Source organism: Siphateles boraxobius, unplaced genomic scaffold (genome assembly GCF_051911475.1).
Source record: "Siphateles boraxobius isolate OS27281-9 unplaced genomic scaffold, OSU_SipBor_1 29, whole genome shotgun sequence".
Taxonomy (NCBI): domain Eukaryota; kingdom Metazoa; phylum Chordata; class Actinopteri; order Cypriniformes; family Leuciscidae; genus Siphateles; species Siphateles boraxobius.
In genome coordinates, this window is record NW_027508908.1 from 18,519,514 (window position 1) to 18,546,230 (window position 26,717).

General features: G+C 40.3%; 2 protein-coding genes across 3 annotated transcripts in view; both read right to left on the reverse strand.

Moving 5' to 3' along the window:
* LOC143753933 (uncharacterized) overlaps window positions 1–26,717 on the reverse strand; it is a 379,044-nt gene that overhangs the window by 158,962 nt on the left and 193,365 nt on the right. The window lies entirely within an intron of this gene.
* Window positions 1–26,717, reverse strand: part of nlgn4xa (neuroligin 4 X-linked a) — a 207,120-nt gene that overhangs the window by 13,167 nt on the left and 167,236 nt on the right. For both annotated transcript variants that reach the window (XM_077246789.1, XM_077246790.1), the window contains one exon: window positions 23,059–23,848. In XM_077246789.1, the coding sequence (XP_077102904.1) occupies window positions 23,059–23,848 (790 nt within the window). The remainder of the gene's footprint in view (window positions 1–23,058; window positions 23,849–26,717) is intronic.

Sequence of the window (26,717 nt, forward strand, 5' to 3'; positions counted from 1 at the left end):
AATAACAATTCTAATGACTCTTTCAGAGTATTCAGACCTGAGAAAAGCAAGTATTGCTATGAGCTATTTAACCACTACCGATCTACAGCTCCCCAATTTCTGTATTTCAGTTAAGAGCAGTACTTCACTAAAGTGGCACAGTGTACATCATATTTCCCATTATATCCACTTTGCTTTTATGACTTATATAATCACACAGTTAGTTTCATTCTAGGGGGCTGAAACTCTGTGCACAAAATAAATAGACAAACATAACTCAACATTTTAAAGTTAAATGTCATGTAGGATTGATTTTGTCCATCGGAAATTGAATGGATCATTGTTGTTTGGTAATTGTTGCGATCATTTCAAATTTATCTGGCTACTGGACATTATTTTCCAGCCCTCACATGTATTCACTCCCAACTCATCACATATGGGCGCTTAGTCAGGACCCCTCGGCATCACTTTTTAACACACAGGGTATCCTTTTAGCATTTTTTGTTGTGCAGGGTACTCCATTGCTTTCAAAGAGAAACTTTTGGCGTCAATACACAGAAGCAATGAGCATGATAATTAATTCATGATGAAATTATATATTTGGGTATAATTTTTCCACTCTTACATTTATTGGTATGATATTTATTTTAGACAGCCACAATAATTTTATTTACATTACACTATTTAGGCATTTTGAGCATGTATCCCCAATCTAACCATTTGTTTATTGTATAATATAAAACACAGAATATAACAGTCACAATTGATTCAAAAAGTACAAATATTTCAAGTGTTCCGAGGGCAAATGATTGATTTGTGAGACCCAAAAGTTATCACAGTCTCCATCCAATATAAAGCTCAGATCCTGTTCACAAATTCAAAAATTGCTGCCAGAAGAAGCACTATGTCTGCTTTGAAAGGGAAATGGTATTGGCTCTAGTGTGTCTTGTGACCGATTGCATCATGCTAATGTTTGAGTGTATCTTTTGAATGAGGTATGACATTGGCCCTGTCCCAAATTACACACTACATATACACTTTCGGGCTTGTGGACTTTCAATGGCTACCATGTGCGCATGTCCTTTAAGACCGTAGGGTGTCCCATTTGTCATTTTAGGTTTCAGAAGGGTGCTCCCAAGCGCCCCCTTTGCGGTCAGTATGCCCCCTTGATGCACAGTGATGCCAAGGCCGCACTGAAACGAGTTCGGCAGCAGACTTCTTCACGACAGTCAAAGCGGGGTTACTTCACGAAAGTGTGGAATTGTAGGAAGACCACAAGTGTTGAGGGTGCCATTTGGAACAGGGCCAGTATGCATTCACGGAGCAGGATCAATTTCAGCTATTAAAACCTTAAGTTCCACTCTTCACATAAAGATATCGTATAGGTTCAAAAAGCTTGGAATGCAAGATTACTTATTTGTAATACTTTTATACTGTTTGTTTTTTCTGGTCAGTTTTTGAATAAATACCTGTGACTGTACTTTTATTTACCCCAATTGGGATTGTGAGCTCCAAAATATTTATATGAAAGTATTAATATTTATAAAATTATTTATACTTTTACAAATGCATACAAAGAATTAAATGTGTCTCAATATACCATAAAAGGCAAACAACTGAAAGCAATGGAGTACCCTGCACGTCGAAAAATGACGCTAAAGGCGTATGTGTTAAAAAATGTAAGCCAAGGGGTCCTAACCAAGTGTCCATATGTGATGAGTTGGGAGTGAGAAAGTGTTTTTAATCAGAGAGGAGATGTCATGTAAGGAGATGGGCAAATTAATGTAATTTGAAGATTATGAGCGAACATGTTCCCTTTCGAGGGAACTCGCGATGCGTCGATGACGCTTTGGGAACTCCTTCGCGTGATTACCTCTGAAGCACGTATGTCAACTAGTCCAATGGAATGAATGAATGAACGCCACGGGCGGGTGACGTCATGACCAGGAAAGGATATAAGCACATCCGATGCGTTACTCGCGTTAGCTTTTGTGCCTCAGCAAAGCGCTCTGTGTCAAAACTGTCTGTGAATATTTATTGTTGTCTGTCTGATATATACATATATATACACACTATAGAAACAATTGCACAAACTCTGTGTTCTCCCTGCTCGCGTTATTTAACGAGTAGGGACACACACGAGCTTTGTGTGATGTGTTGGGAGTGGAGCATGCGGTATCAGTCTTGGCTGATTGCCAACATTGTGATAAGCTTTTGCTTCGCTCCCGCCTGTCACTTTTCGAGGGAAGTGGCCAGGCTCGCGATTCTCAGGGTGCAGGACCCGCGCCTGCCGAGGCAGTGCGGAGAATGCATTCCTGTGGATCGCAAATAGGATCTCTTTACGGGGTTGGAGACGGGTCCGCGGATCTTATCTCCTCCGTTTCCACGAGGGATCCATGCTCTCTCTCCGGTCTCGGAAGGCCGCGCTGCGGTCTCTTCCGCCCGGGGAGAGAGGTCCATGCTTCAGTGTTCTACCTCCGAGGAAATATATATATATATACACATATATAATAGTTTATATATATATAAAATAAATGTATATATAAAACAATAAAAATAAAATAAAGCTGGTGGAGGTGCTTACCAAGGCTGTAGATAAATTAAATATTTAATGGCCAGCAGAAATAAGGGGGAGCTCGTTCTAAAAATAAAGAATGAGTTTCCTTCCCTCTATTTTTTCACCTTTTCACGGGGCCTTCCATTTTTTCCCGATCTGCACAGCGAGCTGTCTAGATCATGGAAAAAGCCTTTCTCTTCTTGTCTTTTAGCCCCAAGTTCATGTATATTCAGATATATGGGGGTTAAGAGAATATGGCTATGGGGCAATACCCGGGTAGAACAGACGCCTGCTAGCTATCTGTCTCCCGGTTTAGTATCGTCCCTGAAGGCGTCGGCTTCTCTCACCAAACCATTAAAAAAAATATATATTTTTTTGAATCTAGTGGGAAAAGCATTTACGGCCGTGGGTCTAGCAGGAGGCTGCTTGCACACTATAGCAGTGCTACAAGCATATCAGGCTGACCTGCTGGGGTTGGACAGAAGTGAGGGAGTTTGGCCCGATGGGGTTGGAGAACTTCGTCGGGCCACATATTTATCTCTAAGGGATACTAAGGAGACCGCCTGAACATTTGGGCGGTCTATGGCAGCCCTTGTGGTCTCTGTGAGACACCTCTGGTTCAATTTGATGGAAATCATGGAGAAAGACACAACAGAATCTCTCTCTCGCTATGTCCAACCCCCTGGGGCTGCTGGGCGTGAGCAGCTCCAGCCATCTTGTTTCTCATACGCAACACAGCAGCCAAAGCCTTCAAAGCAGAAGCCGGATCCGAGGACCGTTCTTCATGCTGAGAAGGCTTCGGCTCAAAAGAAAAGGTCTTGGCGCCACCGGCAGACCATTATACGGTGCCCTTTCCATCTCGGTGCCCTCAGGGGATCGTTCTGCTGACCCCGCCACCCTTGGTGTTTTGGGGCGCAACGGTGTCCAATGAGCTTCCGGTGATGCTCACGTAGTGCATCCCGAGCAGGCTCTGGTAATGGAGCAAGAGGTAAAGGCCCTGTTAGCAAACAAAGCTATAGAGCAGGTGTACTCACCCGACATTGCGTCGGTCTTTACAGTCGTTATCTCAGATTGGAAAATTAAGTCAGATCCGAGGACGGGTTTGTCACGATAGATCTGAAAGACGCATACTTCCATATCTCCATCCTCCCTCAGCACAGGAGGTTCCTGAGGGTTTCTTTCAGGGGCAAAGAACACCAGTATCAGGGAATTCCTTTCGCTCTAGCTCCATCACCCCGCACATTCACAAAGCGCATAGATGCAGCTCTGGCCCCGCCAGGCTGCAGTGCATACGCATTCTGAATTGCATAGACGATTGGCTGATTCTAGCAGTTAGGGTTCGGTTAGCGGTTAGGCATCGAGATGTCGTCCTCGCTTATATGCGAAGGTTGGGGTTGAAGCTCAATGCCATTTATTATTCAATAATATTATTGATCTGCCTTACTTAAGGTGGACGTTGACGACAATTTTCTTTTAGAAACAAACTCTGTTATATTATTTTCATGTTATCACTGTGAAGCTGCTTTGATACAATCTATTATAAGTATTGTAAAAAGCGCTATATAAATAAAGGTGACTTGACTTGACTTGACCAGCTGGGGAGCGGTATTGGAAGGCCGCTCAGCTCAGGGTTTGTGGAGGAGACATCATCTCTCTTGGCACATGATTTGCCTAGAGATGATGGTCGTCGTCAATGCGTTGAGACATCTCCTCCCAGACCTGAGGGGCCATCATGTGTTGCTCTGGAACAGTGACTGTTAGGCCTCAGGGCAGCAGCATCCAATGTGATTCTCTTTGACCTGCTGTACGTGAGACCTTTACAGTGGTGGCTCAGGACCAGACGGTTCTCCCCGAGGGGAAACCCACTCCATACGATCAAGATCACACGGCAGTATCCCCGCGCCTTGGTTATATGGATGAAACTCTGGTTCTTGTCTCACAGACAACACGTTGGTGGCCTCTTATTTTGGTCCCTCAAGAAAATACGCTATCTGAGGGCAGTGTATATTCCAGGGGGCCAGAATATTGGAGCAGACACCCTGTCGAGGCAGGGCCTGAGGCCAGGGGATTCCACCCTGATGTGGTGGAGCAAATATGGGAGTTTTCCGGCCAGGCAGAAGTGGACCTGTTCACGTCTCAGTATACGACGCACTGTCCACTCTGGTTCTCTCTCACCCCTCGGGGCTGGATGCTATGGTGCAGACGTGGCCGAGGCTATGTCTGTACGCATTTCCCCCTGTTGCTCTGCTCCCAGGAGTTCTGGAGTGAATCCGCCAGGATGGTATAAGCCTATTGCTAGTAGCACCACCCTGGCCAAGCCGAATTTGGTTTGCGGACCTAATTCTTCTCGACGGCCCTCCCTTGGAGATCCCGATCAGGAAAGACCTTCCGTCTCAGGCAGGGGATGCAATATTGCACCCCCGGCAGGGGATTTGGAAACTGTGGGTTTGGCCTCTGAGGGGGCCCAATTCATAGAGAGTGGTCTCTCAACCGAGGTTGTTGAGACCATTCTAAGCTCCAGAGCTCCCGCTACGAGAAAACTATATTCACTATTTTGAGAGTTTTTAACTTCTTGGTGTTACCAGTGTCAGTGGAATCCGGTTAACTGTTTAGTAAACACAGTATTTGAGTTTCTGCAAGAACGCTTTGTATCAGGTCTATTTCCTTCCACGCTTAAGGTATACGTGGTGGCCATTGCGGCTTTCCACGCCCTGGGGGGTGGTACATTTTTGGGTCGAGACCCCCTGATCACTCATTTCCTTCGTGGCACTTTGAGGCTGATGCCTGCAACTTGCACTAGGGTGGCGGCTTGGTACCTTGCAATAGTTCTAGAAGGCCTATCTGGGGCTCCCTTTGAGCCCTTAGATTTGGTCTCAGAGAAGTTCTTTCTTTTAAGACTATTTTCTGCTAGCTATTTCGTCCCTCTAAGAGTCGAGACCTTCAGGCCCTTTCGGTTCCCACCTGCCTTGAGTGCACTGGGGATGGCCAAGGCAATCTTACCCCAAACATGGATATGTTCCTAAGGTGCCTACCATTATTCCGAGGCCTATTGTGCTGCAGGTTTCTGTCCTCCCCCGTTTATCGGACCAGGAAAAGCTGAACCTTTTGTGCCCAGTGCGAGCCATGGACACTTATGTTCATCGGACTTCTCTGTCGAGAAAATTTAACCTATTGGGCAAATAGATAGTCGAGACTATTCTATTTGCTTGTGAGTCCTCTGGCCAACCATTTGGTGGTCAGAGTTCATTCCACTAGGAGTATGGCTTCTAAGCTTTATTATCTGGAGTTCTCTCCAAGACGTTTGTGATGCGGCGGGCTGGTCCTCACCGCTCATATTCGTGAGGTTTTACAGCTTGGACCTGGATGCTGCCCCAGGTGCTTTTTACTTAGTTTGCCAACAGTTTTATCTTCTGGGATTTTGTAAGTACGGCGTATTGGGTATTCTCGTTCCCAAAGCGTCATCGATGCATCGCGAGTTTCCTCGAATGGGAACGTCTCAGGTTACGACTGTAACCCTAGTTCCCTGAGAAGGGAACGAGACGATGCGTCGCCTTGCCATTCTTCCTGCATCCCTGCGATCGACTTTGCTTCGGCACTAGAAGCTAACCCGAGTAACGCACCAGATGTGCTTATATCCTTTCCTGGTCATGATGTCACCCGCCCGTGGCGTTCATTCATTCATTCCATTGGACTAGTTGACATACGTGCTTCAGAGGTAATCATGCGAAGGCGTTCCCAAAGCGTCATCGACGCATCGTCTCGTTCCCTTCTCAGGGAACTAGGGTTACAGTCGAAACCTGAGACGTTTTATTTTTAAATAAATAAATGATATACACAAACCCCATTTCCTGAAAAGTTGGGACATTTTGTAAAATGAAATAAAATCAAGAATCTGTGATTTGTTAATTCTCTTTAACCGTTGTTTAACTGACAAATGTACCTACAAAGAAAATATTTTCAAAGTTTTCACTGACCAACTTAAGTGTATTATCTAAATTTTGATGGCAACAAAATGTCATCAACACACTCCAAAAAATGTGTGACAGGGGCAAAATAAAAATGAAAAGCTTATAGATTATGAGTTAAACTCTTTTGAAAAAGTCCACAATAAGTATTTGAATTAGTAATAGGGGATCGTATTGTGATTCAGTGTAAAAAGAGAATCTCAGTCTTTGCAAGCAAAGACAGGCCATGGCTCATCACTTTGTGCCAAATATCATGAGGTGTTTTTCAAACAATTCAAAAATCACATCTCTAAATGCAAGATTGCAAAGAATTTTCAACCTTCTAAAATACATAATCTTGTGAAAAGATTCAGGGAATCTAGAGAAATTTCAGTACATGTAGGGCAAGCAGACATGGGCAGTATTTCAATTAAATGTATTTTAAATACGTATTTAATTACTTTAGTGTATTCTGTAATTTGTATTTTGCAGGTGTGGAAAAAATAAAATGTAGTTTGTAACAAAATATTTTGAGGGAGTGTATTTAGAGTATTTTAAATACTTAAATACTTAAGAAAAATCACCATAGTAAATGATTTTGCCACATTTTCGGTCTGATGTTGGCAATGGCAATGTCCAGATTAGATGCACGAAAATCACGTGACACCCTGCAGACCTGTCACGATCAATACAGATGAACCCAAGCGCAAATAGTTTATTTACAAAAACAGGGAAAACAAAACCCCAGAGGGGGCAAAACGTAGACAGGACACGAAAAGAATAAACTAGACTTTGACTAACAATAACTAGACAATACTCTGGAACAGGATATCACAAGGTCTCACAAGGTCTCACAAGGTCTCACAAGGTCTCAAAAACTCACAATGATCACACAGAGGTAAGGGTCACAATGAACCGACACGAGACAGCAAACACAAGGAGATTAAATAGGAGAACCAATAAAGGGAACAGGTGACACTAACTAGACAATCATGACAAACGAGGAAAACAAGGGGGCGGGGTTAAGTAAGGAGACACACAAGCACATGGCCCAAACCAAAGACCATGTGTTGTACACAAACATGGGTCTGCCATGATCCTGTCTCAGAACTAGAGAACTCAAGGACAGAATCATGACAAGACCGGGCTCCCTCCAAGAAGCGAATGAGTTTTGAACTCTTAAAAACGCATTAAAGCATTTTGTGAAAAATATACAGTCTACACACACGCATATTGCACACTGAACGGCATTATGGAGAAAATAATTGTGCCTTATGAGATCAATGCACTTGTTGTCATTCATAAAATTAAAAGGACATCATAGGCCCTACCTATTATGAAACAGCGCGTCTGTCGTAACTCCACTGAAATCTCCATGCTAAGCAAGCGTTCACAATATAACATCCATCTGCAGTTTTTACATGTTTTTAAACGTATTACATAAGAGAAATATTGATATTGATTTTGTATAAAATAATCATCAATCCTATTGTTTTTCAGTAATTGCGCACGCAGCGCGATTCTACTATGGAAAAGGCATACGAGGTCAGGGCAGTTAGAGTCTCGTGTGAAAAACAAACCCACACATATTATAATTAAAATGGAATTTTGATTTTGTGACGGAAATTCTTGGTCTGTTATTTTTACACAAAAATCGCTGCAAAAGATGCTTTCCAACAGGTTTTATCGTAGTTTTTGTCCAACTCCATTGACTTGTATTGGATGTTCTGTGAGGTACAGTACACCGCCGCCGAAAACGGAAATGGGGTTGTTTGTATTCTTTCTGTAGTCTTCCAGTCGCGGTATCGTAGGGTTACGCTATCCAAACATTGGTAAAGGTGCATTATCGCCACCAACTGGGCTGGAGTGTCTATTATTCAAGCACTCAACGGAAGAATGTCCGGTTGTGAAGCGTTTGGAAAAATAGGTCCGAAGTTTTACAACGAATGGTAAAACACCTGTTGGAAAGCATCTTTTGCAGCAATTTTTGTGTGAGCATATCAGTGAACACCTCAGACCACTCGGTGAGTTTCACGTCTTTGTAAACTAAAGTTTAATGTGTTTTATGAACGATTCTATCAGTGCACCTATGAAACCACTGTGGAGGTGGCGGAGGTGCTAACACAGAAACCGAAAATTCTCGGGACAGCAGCATTTGAACAAATTTCAATCTTAACCGTTCGATTTAATCAGAAACGATCTTAAAACAGGGCTTTGTTTGTAGTGTAAAACACATCGAACTTGTCCTTTAAGGCACGAGTAGAGTAACGGTGATGACTCCGACCCCTAACCAGATGAACTGGATAAATATTGTGAAAGTTCTGATCCAATCTGACTTCTGACCTATTATGCCGCCTAAATCATAATCGAACACTGTTCGTTTGTTGGCCAGAGGAGGACTGAGCGACTGAGCCTGGGTTCTCCCAAGGTGTTTTTCTCTATTCTGTCACCTGATGGAGTTTTGGTTCCTTGCCACTGTTGCCTTTTTTTCGCCTTTATTCGCCATTGGCTTTTGGCTTGCTTAGTTGGGGACATTTAACATTTAATTTTGATTTTAACAATACTATTACAACTTTACTTTCCTGTTATCTCTGTAAAGCTGCTTTGAAACAATTTGTATTGGAAAAAGTGCTATATAAATAAAGGTGACTTGACTTGATAATATAGCTACGTAGCCTACATCAAACACGTTTTGCTATTAAGGGTAGCCTACCACACCATTGATGTGAACTTAGCTATATATGCCATTTACGTCAGAGGGAGCTATTTCAGGCCCTGTAGAGATTTAGTGAAATGCCCATACTTTTTTATTTTGCTACTTCGCCATTTTGAATTTACACATTTCTCATATTTGTGTTATTGTTACTATTTGTGTTATTGACCTTTCAATAATAAAAAAAAGACTTACAATTATTGTGGGAGTATTTTTAAATTTTCAAAATACTAATTACTTGTATTTTATTTAAATACATTTTTCACATCCGTATTTTGTATTTTATTTTGTTACATTTCATGAGCCAGTATTTGTATTTTGTAACAAAATTCAAAAAGTTTTTGATGTATTTGTGCCCACCTCTGAGGGCAAGGCAGGAAACCTCTGTTGAATGAGCATGACCTTTTAGCCCTCAAATGGCATTGCAAGAGAAACTGTCATGCAACTCTGTTAAATACAGCCTCATGGGCCCTGGGGAACATTGGAAAACCCTTGTCACTGCAGTCTGCTGCTGCATCAGAAATGCAACTTACTTGAATCTCTGTTATGCAAGGAGAAAGCTATACGTCAGTTCTATGTGGGGATGCTGGTGAGTTCTCTAGGCCTGAGCTCATCTCAGATGCTCCAAAATCTCAGATGATCCAAAACATATGACTGTGCTGCAGTCAGATGAGTCCACATTTCAGCTTGTTTTTTGGGAAAAACAGACATTGAGTTCTTAGTCCCAAAAACAAAAGGGACCATCCAGATTTTCATCAGTGACAGCTACAAAAGCAGACATCTGTGATGGTATTGGGTGCATCAGTGCAAACAGCATGGGTGACTTGTGAAGGTGTGAAGATACCACTGATGTGGTGGCATATATTGGGATTGTACAGAGACATTTAATGGCATCAACATGACTTTAAGATGACATTCTGCACATCCTAAAATTGAGATGTTTCTAGACAATCTACGCCATTGAGTGGATGTGCTTGACTGCCTGCCTGCAGTCCAGATCTGTATCTTAATGAAAATGTATGGCCCATCATGAGAAGGACAATTAGACAACGATGACCACAGACTGTTGAGCAGCTGTCTTGTATCAGGCGAGATTGGGCAAATTTTCCACTTGAAAAACTTCTACAATTAGTATCCCTTAATTTTCAAACATTTAAAAAGTGTAATTAAAAGGAAAGGTGATGTGACACAGTGGTAAATATGCCTCCGTCACAACTTTTTTGGAGTGTGTAGCAATCATTAAAATCAAATTTGTTACAAAATACACTTTCACGTCAGTGAAAACTTTGAAAAGATTTTCAGTAACACTTTACAATGACAGGGCATGAATAAATCATGTACTAATACCTGCAGGGGTGGTAAAAGTACTCAAAAATTATACTCGAGTAAAAGTATATATACCTAAATAAAAAATGACTCCAGTAAAAGTAGAAAGTCCTCCATTCAAACATCACTTGAGTAAAAGTACAAAAGTATCCGATTTAAAACGTACTTAAGTACCAAAAGTAAAAAGTAAATATTCAAACTGTAAATATCAGAAATTAAACATTGCATATCACTCCCAAAACAATTGATCTGTTTTAATTGAACAAATTATTAGATACTGCAATTAAGAATTTGTTAGATTTGCAATCATAAGAGACAATGAAGCACCTTAAATCAATTCTAAACAATTTCATTAAGTTTAGTGACAGCATATTATGGTGCAATGACTCGTAGGCCATTCTTTGATACAAATTTTTCAATTTCAATTCAATTATTGTGGTTTGATTCCGATCTTGATTCAATGGATTCATTTTTATAAATATTTGGTACAGTAGAAGCATGTTAATTTTTAAATTAAGAAAATCTCACCTAATTCTGTAAACATAGGCTACATAGAGCCCTGTCAGCTGGTTTTATTACATTTTAAAAATACATGTGATTTTTATTGTAATAAAAACTTTATAATATTTTAATGATATATGTAAACATTTAATAAATATATAGTGCACATTTAACAAAATACTAATTTATACTAATATTACATATATTATAAAATACTAATTTTTCTAGCCAACTAACATACTATGGTCATTAAATGTTTTTTTTTTTTTTCCTGAGGTAAATGTAACGTTATGTGACATTGTTCTCCAGCTGTTTTATTGACCTCTATCCGCAGTTGAAAAACACTGATTTATTGATATTATGTATAAGGTATATACATTTCGGTAAGTTGTACGGTATCTTTCAACATAGGCTACCTATTATTGTTCATTTGTGTTTATTTACAATTAACTAGTAGTAAAGAGATTAACGGCACCCCATAGCAGGCGCTAGCTATCTGTCACATCACATTTAAAAGCTCCAAAACGGTATTTATTGTTTGAATTTCATAATAAAATTGACAGAATCTGAGAGCTGAGAATTTGTTCCATGTCAAAAGTAACCTACTCTGTCTTGTCTGTCGGTGTCAGTGTCCTCTTTGCTTCACGATTTTTCTCTGCGTGAGAAAATGGATGTGTGTCGTGAGAGCGTGTGGAAAGTGTCAATTGCGTGAGTCTCACACTGAATGAGTGAGAGTTGGCAGCTCTGCAATAGACATGTTCCATAACATTAGCTGCATCAAACAGAATATGTGCAAGATACAAGGGATCTCAGGATCATTGCTGGGCAGAGCTGCACCTTCACCTGTTTCTGCGGTCATCTTCCACAATGGCGAACTGACTGCTATGTGAGCGTATGCTGGCAAAGAGCTTGCGCGTTCTTTTTTTCAAAATAAAACCAAGTTTTTCATTGGTTTGGAAAGCCAGTGTAATAAATACTTGGAGCAGGTATGGGGAAATGTAACTGAGTAAAAAGTAAACTTTGTCTTCAATATTGTAGTGGAGTAAGAGTAAAAGTAGATGCAAATAAAACATACTCAAGTAAAGTACAGATCCCCGAAAAAAAATACTTAAGTAACGAAGTATTTCTACTTCGTTACTTACCACCACTGAATACCTGAATTAATAATTACTTCAACATTTACTCATGTTTAGTGAATATATGAACTACCGTCTCATATAGACGCCTGTCTCAAATACAAGCCGGTGCAGTTCGACGATTTGGGAATATAAAAGCCCGGGCTATTACTTGAAGTTTTACGGTAATCATGAACCAATGAAGAGCAACCCTTAACTACAACAGGAGTCATAATGATTCATGCATGAATAACAGCAGCCTTAAAAATGTAAGTACATGTTTGATTGTTAATGCATTAATTAACGTTTAGGGGTAAACTAAATCAATCAGTCTCTGTAAGAATAAATAAGAAGTAATCTAAATTTGAATTACATATATAATTTAATACTGACATAATTTAAACTGTAATATCATAATCTGCTTTCTGCAGCTTTGTGACAAATAATTGGAATGGCACATGATTTTTTAGCCATTAATTACACAGATCCGTCTAATCAAACATGGATAGACTAATAACTAGCACTAATAAATTTAATTTGATCTAACCCGTTTTCTGTTTTTTATAGTTTATTTAGGTTTATGTTTAGTAATAGCTACTTTTCTTCCTGGAACTACAGTATGTAGGGTTTGTTTCTGGTGGGACACTCATTAGTAGTGCACTCGGTGATTGCTCGGCACATTGGTTGTGTTCCTATGGTAATGCTGGCATTTTAATTTCATAAATGTTTACTTCGGTAAACAGAATTAATAATTAAAGACATGTTTGCATATATGTTGTATTTGGGAGGTTTCAGGAGGTTATGTACAATAATTAACTGTATTGTTTGTTGTTTAAATATATATGCTTCAATTAGCATTAACTTATAGCTTATTCCCTATTTTACATGTAAACGTGCCTTGTGTGTTACATGTATGTTTGGACTTTCTTTTAAGTCCATATATGTTTATTTGTATAAATAAAAAATAAAAGATCTGCACATATTTTTTATCTTTGTTTTTTTTTGCAACCATGGGCGTAAAGGAATAAGGATGGGACTCTTATTGTATATGTTTATTCATATGTTAGTTAATGATTTGTAAGTGCATCGTTGTGTCATGACTTTACTTGAGGAGGCACATCATAATTCATTTATTATTAACTAACCATACATTAACATCAACTAATAGTTTGTTAATGCATCATTATGTCATGACTTTACTTGAGGGGGCACATCATTACTAACTCATGATTAACTAACCATACACTAACATAAAGTAATGGCTTGTTAATGCAAGACGGTGTCATGATTTTACTTGAGGGGGCACATTATTACTAACTCATCATTAAATACTTATGAATTAACATGAATTCATGACTTGTTAATGTATCATACTGTCATGCCTTTACTGGGGGGGGGGGGGGGGGCACATATTACTAACTCATCATTAATTACTTATAAAATAACATGAATTCATGACTTGTTAATGTATCATTATGTAATTTCTTTTCTTGGCCCTCAAAGAGTACATCTTTAAAAAGTTATCAATTACACATGTTCTATACATATTCAGCTCTTCTAAATCAGATATCATTTGGTGCTTTTCGGTGGTTTGTAAAGAAGTGGAAGGTGCAGAGGTTCTGTGCCCGAATTAGATGGAGAAGGAACTGAACGGTTGGAGGAAAGTGGACATATTTTGAAGGGGCAATAGTGGCCCCAAAGAAGAGCAAGAAAACAAGACTAACATCCGACTGCATTATGATATAAAGACAGTAAACCAATCCATAAAATAACCACAGAAATAACCATCATCTGTGCATTGTTCAAGAGTGGCTTGACACAAGGAATGCGACAGCTGAAACCCATGTCTTGCATACGTATGTGCGTGGTGATTTTTGAAGCACTGACTACAGCTGCAGTCCACTCTTTGTGAATCTCCCCCACATTTTTGAATGGGTTTTGTTTCACAATCCTCTCCAGGGTGCGGTTATCCCTATTGCTTGTACACTTTTTTCTACCACATCTTTTCCTTCCCTTTGCCTCTCTATTAATGTGCTTGGACACAGAGCTCTGTGAACAGCCAGCCTCTTTAGCAATGACCTTTTGTGTCTTGCTCTCCTTGTGCAAGATGTCAATGGTCGTCTTTTGGACTGCTGTCAAGTCAGCAGTCTTCCCCATGATTGTGTAGCCTACAGAACTAGACTGAGAGACCATTTAAAGGCCTTTGCAGATGTTTTGAGTTAATTAGCTGATTAGAGTGTGGCACCAAGTGTCTTCAATATTGAACCTTTTCACAATATTCTAGTTTTCTGAGATATTGATTTTGGGGTTTTCGTTAGTAATCATTTATTATCATCAAAATTAAAAGGAATGAACACTTGAAATATATCAGTCTGTGTGTAATGAATGAATATAATATCCAAATTTAACTTTTTGAATGGAATTACTGAAATAAATCAAATTTTTGATGATATTCTAATTATATGACCAGCACCTGTATATAAATGTCACGATTTGGTCTTGTCTCTGTCACGTTTTGGTTTGTTCAAGTCATGTTCCATGTCTGTCATGTGATTTTTTTTTTTTTTTGTTATGTGATCCCGCCATCTGTCTTGTCATTGGTTAATTGTCTGTTCATTGTTCACAGGTGTCCCTTGTCTTGTCATTAGTCTGTATATTTAAGCCCTCATGTTTGACATGTGTCCTTGTCAAGTTTTGTTACCTGTAACCACTGTTTGGAAGTTTATGTTAATGTTCATGTTTAAGTTCACGTTTAAGTCTTGAGTTTCATGCCACGCCATGTTTTTGTTTGATCTTGTTTGTTTATAATTCAACTGCACTTGGGTTCTATCTACAACTTGCCTCCAGTGGATCCTTACAGAAAAAAACTTTACCCACAATGAACCCAGTGAACTCTCTCACCTGGTGAACTTTAATGATGTTGGCCTCAAGAACATATTTAGGGTGAGTCTTAATGAGCCCATTTGCTCCCAGCTTACTTGGGGGAAAATCCACTGGTCCTTGGCCCAATACATTGACTATGCTTTATTGCTGAGTGGCTCCTCTTTTACTGTGGGTATTGTGGAAGAGGAACCCCACAATTCCACAGTACCCGACAAGTCTGAGACACCTCACATCATGTCCGCCAAGTCTGAGTCACTTTGCTTCATGCCTGCCAACCCAGAGCCTCTTCAAGTCATGTCTGTCAAGCCAGAGTCTCTTCACGTCATGCCTGTCAAGTCTGAGACTGAGTCTGAAACAGAGACTGTTCACGCCACGTCTGCTGAGCCATTGTCTCTGGACAAGATGGCCACCGATGAGTCAGTGTCTCCGGACAAGATGGCCACTGCCGAGCCAATGTCTCCAGACAAGATGGCTGCCACCGAGCCAGTGACCCCAAACAAGATGGCCACCGCCGAGCCAGTGTCCCCAGATAAGGTGGCACCCCGGTGTCTATTCCTCCTGAGCCAGTGTCTGTTCCTCCTGAGCCAGTGTCTGTTCCTCCTGAGTCATAGTCTATTCCTGAGCCAGTGTCTGTTACAGCCCATAACAAAATAGCTACCCCTAAGAAAATGTTTGGGGGGGCAGTAGGCCCTTGATGGGACCTGGCCCACCACCCCTCCCCCTAGACCTCCTCCACTCCACCACCCTCCTGAAATTATGTTTTGTTTTGGTTTTGCCGGGCATCGGGAGCCGCCCTTAGAGGGTGGGATCTGTCACGATTTTGCCTTGTCTCTGTCACGTTTTGGTATGTTCATGTCATGTTCCATGTCTGTCATGTGATTCCCTGTTTGTCATGTGATCCTACCATGTGTCTTGTCATTGGTTAATCATCTGTTCATTGTTCACAGGTGTCCCTTGTCTTGTCATTAGTCTGTATATTTAAGCCCTCATGTTTGCCATGTGTCCTTTTCAAGTTTTGTTACCTGTAACCACTGTTTGGAAGTTTATGTTCATGTTCATGTTTAAGTTCACGTTTAAGTCTTGAGTTTCATGCCACACCATGTTTTTGTTTGATTTTGTTTGTTTATAATTAAACTGCACTTGGGAGATATATATATTTATATTTCAGTCAGTATATATTTATTGACAATCTTTGGATTTGGCAAGAGGCTTAGGCTCAGGTACTCGAGCTGCCATACTAGACAGCTTGTGATACATCCTTGAGACACAAATCCCCCAAGCCTTTTTAACCCTCTGAGGTCTGCTATCGCGCCGGCGTGATAGTCTCGCTTTTTTTCTTATCAGTGCAAAAGAGACTCAAAATACTCTGTTGATTTTAATCTTACATGTTAGTGTTATACATCATTCGATCCTGTTAAGTGTGTATTTTTTTGTGTATACTCACAGAATAAACAAAGCATTGTGCTTTTAGTCAAATAAAGAAAAATAAACATGATGCTAGTTTTGCCTTCTCTCTGTCAGTTAAGTCCATTCTGAAACGCGTCCGAAAATTAACTGTAATTCCACGAATGCTTGTCATACAGGCACGAGTGTTTTTCCATAATGAAGCTTGAACTCTCTTCTTTTAAATGAATTAATTTATATTAAAAAAATATTCTCAGTTTATGTAATCTGTATGAAAAGAGAGAGATGTCAGTCTTTTTCTTTCCAGCTCATTATACCCAATTACGCGTTAATGTGCCACGCCCATGGACAGCGCGCGGTATTAAAACGCAAATGATCTAAGGCAAGCCATTCAAACATGCCAACACCCACCAGTTGGATTATGAAACATCTTTTATGAAACACTGTTTAAGAAGTATTTTACTACCGCTGTGTACACAGCGTATCCCTACGCTGTGAGGAATAATACTATCTAATAAACCTGGAAAATGTACCAGAAGTGCTGGTAGTTTCATTTCGAGGAGCAAAGGATCCAGCTGATGTAGTAAGTCATTTATTCTTAAGTGCTTTGTTCTAATCGCGATATTGAATAGTGTCTGTAAACCGCAAAAAGACTGTTTAAATATGAATTGTGTGTCTGTGTGTAGGCTAAATGATGAATGAACGACACAGGTGCGCGCGCGTTGTTTTCTGCAGTTATACAGCGCATGTCTGTGCCGTTCATTCACTCTCGCACCTACAGTACATTAGTAAACATGTACATGAACGCATCCAAACTATATTGCTATACTACTAAGATGAGTAAAAATAGACTGAAATATGTTGAAATAAAATGTCTGTATAATGAACAAACTGCAAATTAACATGCTAATATAATATCATAAACACGATGTTACAGACTAAATATGAATGTTTAGACAAGATTTCGTGATTAGTTTTGGATAGATTATAAAGTTTTGACTGTAAAAAAGACTACTGTCACATTAAATAGGCTTTTGTTCGCCAATTTCTGCCAATATGTTAAATATACTATAGTATGGGATGTTTGGTCAAAAATAAAGTAGGTACATTGAATTATCAACTAAGATGTTATTTAGTGTTTGTTCCAATATTCAAACCAATGCATCCTTACCTTTTTTTTAATATGTATGATAAAATGTATACTTTTTACAAAGAAAGAATACACTTGAAATTTTGTTAAAGTTGTAATTGTTGTTGTAATTGTAACCTATTTGTAATTGGTTACAATTTCTAATTGTAATATATATATATATATATATATATATATATATATATATATATATATATATATATATATATATATATATACACACATATATATATAATTTATTTTGTCCGAGGTCGCATTCTTTGGTACTCAGTGACACAGCTGTGTGAAAGGCTCATTAATATGCAGCTGGCATTATCCGGCCTTTGTCTTCTCAGGTGTGAACACGCCTCCACGCATATTGCCTTTCCAAACAAAAGGTGTCTTATAAATGATTAGGCAGGATGATTTTCAGATCATTTTGAAGCAAAAATTCTAGGCAACAACACCCATTAGTCAAAAGTCTTGTGGACACATTTAGTATGTGTTTTGTGGCCTTATTTCAGACACTTTAAGTTTTAGTTTTTTCAATAACCATGCATAAACAATATTCTCTCAAAAATACAAACATGTACATTCATCTTGCTCACATATTATGGTAGCCCTGTTTGTGCTAAATAGAGTGTAATTACACATTTGCAATTAATATGTTTATAAGCAACTGAAAAAAGCACAAATGTCAGGGCATGTCAAAACATCTCAAGGACCCCAAAAACACCTTAGACCTCAGAGGGTTAATAACCAAATGTTTCTTAGCATATGTTACAGAAGGAGATACAATGATTACGTAAATAGAGTTTCTATACAGAATCCAATGCTCTATTATGAAGATGCTAGGAGGTGAAGGGGTGGAGGTGGGTGTAAATGTCTGTGCGACAGACTGCGAAGCATTCTCTCTCTCTCTCTCTCTAGTTAGCAGACATGTAGGTGCAAAGTGACTTATATTCAACAGAATGTGTTAAAGGGACCATCAAAATAAATAGAAACCAGATTTTTTAATGTTTTAAAAGAAGTCTCTTCTGCTCATACTTACTTCTGATCCAAGATACAGCAAAAACAGTAATATAGTGAAATATTTTTACAATTTAAAATAACTGTTTTCTATTTGAATATTATTTTAAAATGTAATTTATTCCTGTGATCGAAGCTGAATTTTCAGCATCATTACTCCAGTCTTCAGTGTCACATGATCCTTCAGAAATCATTCTAATATTTCGATTTGCTGCTCAATAAACATTTATTATTATTATCAGTGTTGAAAGCAGCTGTGTACAATTTAATTTCAGGATTATTTGATGATTGGAAAGTTCAAAAGAACAGCATTTATCTGAAATAGAAAGCTTTTACAACATAACAAATCTATATACTGTCACTTTTGATAAAAATGCATCCTCGCTGAATAAATTAATTTAATTTAATTGAATAAATGAATTTAATTTATTTTCCAAAAAAATAAAACTCTTACTGACCCCTTTTAAACAGTAGTGATAATGTTACAAAATCTTTCTATTTCAGATAAATGCTGTTCTTTTGAACTTTCTATTCATCAAATAATCCTGAAACAAAATAACTGTTTTCATTGATAATAATAATAAATGTTTCTTGAGCATCAAATCATCATATTAGAACGATTTCTGAAGGATCATGTGACACTGAAGACTGGATAAATGTTGCTGAAAATGCAGCTTTACCAACACAGAAATAAATTGCATTTTAAAATATATTCAAATAGAAAATGGTTATTTTAAATTGTAAAAATATTTCACAATATTTCTGTTTTTGCTGAATTTTGGATCATTTAAATGAAGCCTCGGTGAGCAGAAGAGACTTCTTTGAAAACATAACAAAAATAACGTTCTAATAATTTTGGCCACCACTGTATATATATATATATATATATATATATATATATATATATATATATATATATATATATATATATCATAATTGTGTCGAAAAAAGTCAGATTATTATGAGATGTATTTATTTATTAATTTAAGCCACTATGACAGCCACTATTTTAACAATTAAAAGGTTGGGAACATAATTGTATAATTAGAAAGCAGAGTCTTACTTTTTTCATTCAGCCCATCATTTTTTTTTTTTTAATGTTGGAACAGCTAACAGTTTTACAACAGTGCGGACTGCACTGGACATGTGGTCAACCAACAGTTCTGATATTTAGTACATTACTGTGATGCTTCACTGTTTGTATTACTCCATGTGTCTATGTTTGCAGCATTCCAAACAAGTCTGTGTGTTGCTTGGCGACATCGAAAACATTACATACTGCATGGTCTTGTGCATCACAGCCAAGCTGATATTCAATAAAACAGTGCTCATATTATTTAATTATTGCCTGAAGTATACAGTCTTCATACGCTTATATTAAATTGTTAACATTCTAGCCAATGGTACTTTCTTTTGAATAAAAAAGCCTTTTCCATGGTTAAATCCACTGTATCCTTAGACAGCATCAGGGAATGTTATGCTTCATTTCCAGTGAGTATACTTCTGTAATGCCTGAAATCCATATTGATTTTCACTTTCATTAACGGATTTGACTCTCCCAGCCAGAATTTGGCAAACAGTGTGATTCCATGATGCAGAAATAAATTTCCTTAAAAGATCCACTTAATTGTGTGTGCAAAATATAACTGGGAATAGTCATTTCTCCACATGTTCTTATATGCTTCCTGGAACTAATATCTATGTAGAGCCATCATCATCATTTGTAATGTAATCCACAATATTGACAATATTTCATTGCTTGTAAAGCTAACTGCTATGTTAACCAGTAACAATAAACAACTGAATTGCACAAGCATTCAGGCTAGAAGTGGCAAATAAAGAGTCATTTACATCACCTCTAATATATTTTTACTCCTCTAAAACACCCAGTGGAAGTATTCTGCCTCCAGCGAGAGACAGACCTCTTCTGAGGTTTCACTGTCAATGATGGGCTATTATTTCAACCCAAATGCTTGGTTGAAAGTAAGTATTTGGGTTATTTTTTTCCAGTGTTGTGTATGCTTTGTGTTACCCAGCCGTTGGGTAAGTGGCTGGGTCAATCTCACTGACAGTTGTAACAATATACTCCTCCCCCACCCTCCGACATAACAAGCTAGCGGTGGAATTACTAGAACACAGCTGTTGAGTTAAAGAGCTTTTTGTATCATGTTCAGGATAGAGCAGTTCTCTGTGTCACAAAATTGTTTTCCTCTGTGAAATAAAGGTTTGTATACATTTTATTTAATCTATAAATTATTTACTGTGCTGTAAGTATTTTACGCATCGCAATAAACAGGGATGATATGTCAGTCAGCTAAATGCGTCGACATGCTAAACCTAACATGCTAGGTGAAAATAGCATTGGTTGGGTTTGCTCTTGTTTGCTCATGGGTTCACGGGTTTGCTCGTGAGCCATGGGATGCTAAACAACCTATTTTTTTTTTATTTTTTTTTGCAACTAACATTTTAGTTTTTACCTTCTTTCAAGGAAAGGTTCATCCCAAAATTAAAATTCTGTCATTAAAATGTACCCTCAGGTTGTTTAAAAAAATGTATGACTTTTAGGTTCTATGGAATAAAGAAGTGGGCCTATACCAAAGTGTTTTTTTTGTTTTGTTTTGTTTTGTGGACAAAAACAGTTAAGCAAACTTTTTTCAAAATGTTATCTTTTGTGTTACTCAGAACAAAAGTCTGTTGTTGGTGTAATAAAATGTATGTGCACAATATATAAGACACATCAAATCCACAAAGCCAGGATTGCAAAAAGATGTGTCCACTTGACATCCTGAGTACCAGTGCATGTTAATTTTCCTCATTAATGACCCATGTTGCTCTCTACAGTCTGAGCATCAGAGCTTGACAGCCATTGCAACAAAGGAAGGCTACAAATGAGACATTACGTTGTGCACATTTCCCTCCACGGTATTTATTCACCCTGTTTTTTTGGAAACACTCAGAGAGGCTGATATCACCACTGGAGTGTTTACCAGAGGCTGGAGTGACTCTTGCAAAGCGAGCATTCTCCAAGTGCTGCTGAAATTGCTTTTGTTTTTCCTCCTCTGTTTTAAAGTACTCGCGCTGAGAGAAACACTTAGCCGGCGAAGGGAGAGCAGCCTGACGTAAGGTACTGATGAGCCTGCAAATCTATCTCCTGACACACAGGTATCAGCTGGAGTGGTGCCAAACTGCAGAGGCTGTTCTGTCTATAAACTGTGAATGGAGCCCTGAAAGTGTGAGTAGGCCCCAGTCACTTATATCTGGAGGATGTTTGGGATGAATTAGGCTTGCACTGAGTACAGTGATGCTGTAGGGGAGGAAAGCATAGAAAGAACCCCATAACTCAAGGCTAGTTAAGAGCTGGTCTGATAGCATTTAACATGATCTGAGTGACAATGTTGAGTCTTTAATAGGGGTGTCACGATTCTCCAAATCCTCGATTCGATTAAATTTTCGATTCTAAGGTCACGGTTTGATTCGATTCTCGATTTTTACATTTACTTTTTTAAAGCCGAAACCGGCCAATCAGGATGCTCTCTCTCTTACATGCGTTTCATGAGGCACACGCAAGGTCTCTCGCTCTCTCCCTCTCTGCCGTGCGCGGGCTATACGGTTTGGAGCACAGTTTTTTCTGTCTCGCATGCGCGCTCTTGCTCGCTCACTCTAGATTCCGGGAGATTTGAACTAATTTGCGTGCATCAGGGAGCCGCTATCAATATGCAGGAGACTCCCGGAACTTCCGCGAGACTTGGGATGTCTGCAAACTGTGGCTTTTTTGAAGCGCGAACGTTGTCAACATAACTCACTGGAAATCCAAAAAACGTCCACACCTGCGACTTCAATGAAAGAGGAGGGGGTTCAAGTTCTGTCGATGGGTCTCCTGCATCTGCAGTTGCCATGATATCTTTTGAGTGGGTGTACGTAATTTAGAGGAGGTTAACCATAGACTCGCAGCACTTCAACACGCGTGTTTTTTTCCGCTTGGCACGCCGACCAAACGCGACATGGGGGCGTTGCAGCATCGACGATTACATTTTTTAATTCGAAGTTCGAGATTGTGAATTAATTTCGATCGATTTCGATTTAAAATCGAAATTGTGACACCGTCAGTCTTTAAATTGTGATATGTGAGGAGACCGCAAAGGCCTCTGAAGATTGTGATCTGTGGCAGTTAACAACAACAATTCTTTACAGTAAGCATCTTAAGAGATCTTATTGGAAATCTGAACAGAGTTATAATGCTTAAGAAAAGCAGCAAAAAAAGAAATGATACAATTTTCAGTATATGTATGGATTCATATTTTTCTTCTAATGAAAAATTATGTGTAATGAAACGTGTATCATGTTTCTGACCTTGATAACTAATGAAAAAGCTTTTAAATAATTTTCTGCAAATATCTGACACTTTTTCTTGGAGCCTTAGTTCAGTTATGCAGTGTATATATTTAATTAACAGAGGGGGAAAAAAGGGTTTAACTTACCCCGTTTTAGCGAAATTCGTCCAGTAGGTCATTACAACTGCTGAAAGCATGACATCGTTTTTGGAAAAATTGCAGTTAAAGAGATCAGTAGGGCCAATCATGGGAATTCCAAACACATAAGGCACCTCGTCTCCATGTGCTGAATCTGACCAGCTAGGTTTCATTTCACTCTGACAATGGTGGTAGAATGCGTAAAAGTAAGTTGGAGATCCGTACTGAGCATGAAGGTCTGCCGTAGCTACCGCTGGTGCCACCCATTGGTGATCGGTGAAGAGTGCAACCAGAGTCTTTCGTCTGGTCTCCGGATTCTCCTTGTCAGCCCAGTCGGTATACATGAACTTGATGGTTTCTCGAAGTGTATCCTTGCCCTCGGGATAACCATAGAGGTGGTCCACAAAATCAGACACAGCAAAGTCAAAATCGTTTGCAGAAACACCATCCTCACTGTCCACGATGCCATCCACAAATTTAAAACCCTCGCCCTGGTTGACGCCAAGCATGATGTCATAGTTGAGGAACTCTCCCTGCTCCATCAGAATTTGGGGGTCATCAGGAATGACGTCACCATCGATAACTGGACCAAAAGCAATGTGGTACTTGGCCTGTGTGATGTACTGTTCGATCAGCTCCTTGTAGTTTTTGTTCTGTAGACATTCCACCAGATCTATAGTATCTAGCATGTTGCAGCCCACCTTCTCAGCTAGTATGCGAGTATATTTGGCTGGCTGGTAGTTGACGGCCCAGCTTGATAGAGCAGTCCCACTCTGGATGATGGCTTTCTGAAATAAATCTGAAAATAAAATAAATAGAAAGAAACAGCAGTTAATATAAAAAAAAAAAATTGCCCAAAAATTGAATTACGTGACGTGCGAGAAACAAATGAAGTTTGTTTCTTATGTGTCGCACAGCTACGATTGTGCTTTCATATGAGATGTGCTTTATGCATGTGCATTGATCAATGTTTTATGTGAATAAAAGCCTAAATTAAATCTGATAATGAATTAATCATGTATTTTTAGAAGACTTGGATTAAACTACTTGATTCATATGGATTACTTTTACAATGTCTTTTAATCAACGTTTTGAAGCATAGATTTGGGTGAAAGGACTTTTAAAGGAAAGAAAGTCTCGGTTACATATGTAATCCTTATTCCCTGAGGAGGGAACGGAGACGTTACGTCAGTGAATGACGAACTGGGGGTTTCGCTTAAAAGCCTATCACCTTCAAGTTTTAGAAAACGAGCCAATGGCATGAACATGCCTTGGGTCTGTGCAATTTGCATGTCGCGACTCCGCCCCACTGTGTGGGTATAAAAGGAGGACCACTGGCAATCTCGCATTATGTTTTCTGGCTGAGGAGCCGAGACTGAATTCCAGGCCGTTCCAGCGATACAGTGGTTGTGGCAGAGAGACTTAACGTCTCCGTTTCCTCCTCAGGGAACGAGGGTTACATATGTAACCGAGACGTTCCCTTTCGTTCAGTAACTGTGAGTTACGTCAGTGAATGACGTTCACATCACATAGTGCCAATCTAATCACGCCACATTGGCTGTCTTCCAGTGCCCTGCGTATGTCTGAGCTCCCTGTTGTGAAGCTAGCACGGAGGAAGGACTCCTATTTTACACAGGAATACCAAGTTACACTGGGAAGCATATCTCAGTGGAAATATGCAACACAATGCCTGCCTGAAGGGAGGACATACAGAATACACAAATGACCCGAGTACGGGATGCATATGGAAAACTCAGAGGTATCCAGCCCGCAGGGTGGAAAGATTCAACCGAGAGAGAGAGGGAAAGATACAAGCTCGATGGAGACTTACCATGGAAATACACATGTGGGGGTCACCCAATTGGGGAACCATGCACATGGAGGCACCTAGCCAATCACGAGGGCTGACCAACCGTGCATGCACTCTGGTGACGGCATCATCAGTGTAAGAGGAACTCAGGGTCTTGGGAAGAAGAACTCATCTGAGTGAAATATTGCACGTATCCAGTCCAAGGAGTAGAAAGACGAGCAAGCGATGACACCGAGCGGGTTCTATTACCATACATGAGAGGACGATGGCTCCAATCTGAGATTATAGAATCTCGCAAATGAGTTGGGTGTCGCCCAGCCTGCAGCTCTGCAAATGTCTGTCAGCGAGGCGCCATGCTCTAGAGCCCAATATGAAGCCACACTCCGGGTGGAGTGTGCCTTCACACCAAGGGGACATGGTCGACCTTGCTGCTGGTATGCCAAAGTAATGGCGTCCATTATCCAGTGAGACAACCTTTGCTTGGAGAGAGCCTTTCCCTTCAGCTTCCCACCAAAACAGACGAGGAGCTGGTCTGAGGTCCTGAAACACTGCATTCTGTCTACGTAAGCACGGAGGGCGTGTACTGGACAGAGCAGTGACAAGACTGGGTCTGCCTCCGAAGAGGGCAGTGCTTGCAGGTTCACCACCTGATCCGTGAAAGGAGTGGAGTGAAAGGTGTGGAAATGATCTCAGGATCACGTGTTAGCCGGCCCTAATCCCAGGCATGTTTCATCAACCGAAAATGCCTGCAGGACCCCTACCCTCTTGATGGAGGCCAAAGCGACCCGAAATGCTGGACCACACGTGGACATCACCTGACCCAGGAATGATGTGGTCACCTTCGTTGCCCGTAGAGCGAGGTAGGTGGTGGCACGCAACCCTTCCATGAGCCCATGAGCCTCTACCCTCGTGCATGTCAATGAGCACCCTGGCCTGGTAGACCTAAAGGTTGGCCATAGCATGCACTGAGGTGGCAGCCTGCCCCGCAGCTCTATAGGTCTCTGCCACCAGAGTAGACAAAAACCTACAGGCTTTAGAGGGGTGCTTAGTGTTGCCACGCCAGGTGGAGGCGCTGTGGGTACACAATTGTGTTGCCAAAGAACACTCCACGAGGGGAACCCCCGTGTACCCTTTGGCTGTGGCCTCATCAAGGGCAAAGGCGGCGGAAGAGGCTGCTGAGTATTTGCGAGAAGTCAAATGAGACTTCCACGATCTCATGACCTCCTCATGCACCTCCGGGGAGAAAGGTATTCCTTTACCCAAAAACCAATCATCCAGCCGCAAGCGCTCGGGACAGGGTGGAGGATTCCATTCCAGCGGCTGCCCAGGAAAGCATGGCTGTCAATTCCGGATAAGACTCGGGCAATGATGGCACACCCTAAGGCGGCAGCACAGCCAAGTCTTCATCTCCGGAAGACTCCAGCCCACATTGTGATGCGGCGATCGACATCGTCTGATCATCTGGAGCGCCAAAACGAGACGCGGGGCGGGTCCGAAGACCGGCCGGCAATATCATCCTGCACGCTCGTGGGTTGCAGTGCACAAGAGGGGGGTGTGGCCCGAGGAGGAATCGTCTGGGTTCTGTTCCACACCGTAACCCTCGGGTCACCCTGGCCACTAGCCAAAGTATCGCCTCTCGCGAAGGGGATCGAATGGGATGTGGCAGAGGGGATTCGACCTCCACGGAGGTCATTTAGTCCTGACCGAAGCACCGTGATGGTCATGTTCCCAAAATGAGAACATGAGTCATCCACAAACGCTGTCTTAGCGTGATCTAAGCCCAAACACGCAAGGCAGCGATTGTGCCCATCAGATGACAAAACAAATCGAGACATCTTTAAAAAGACGTGGCACGCGC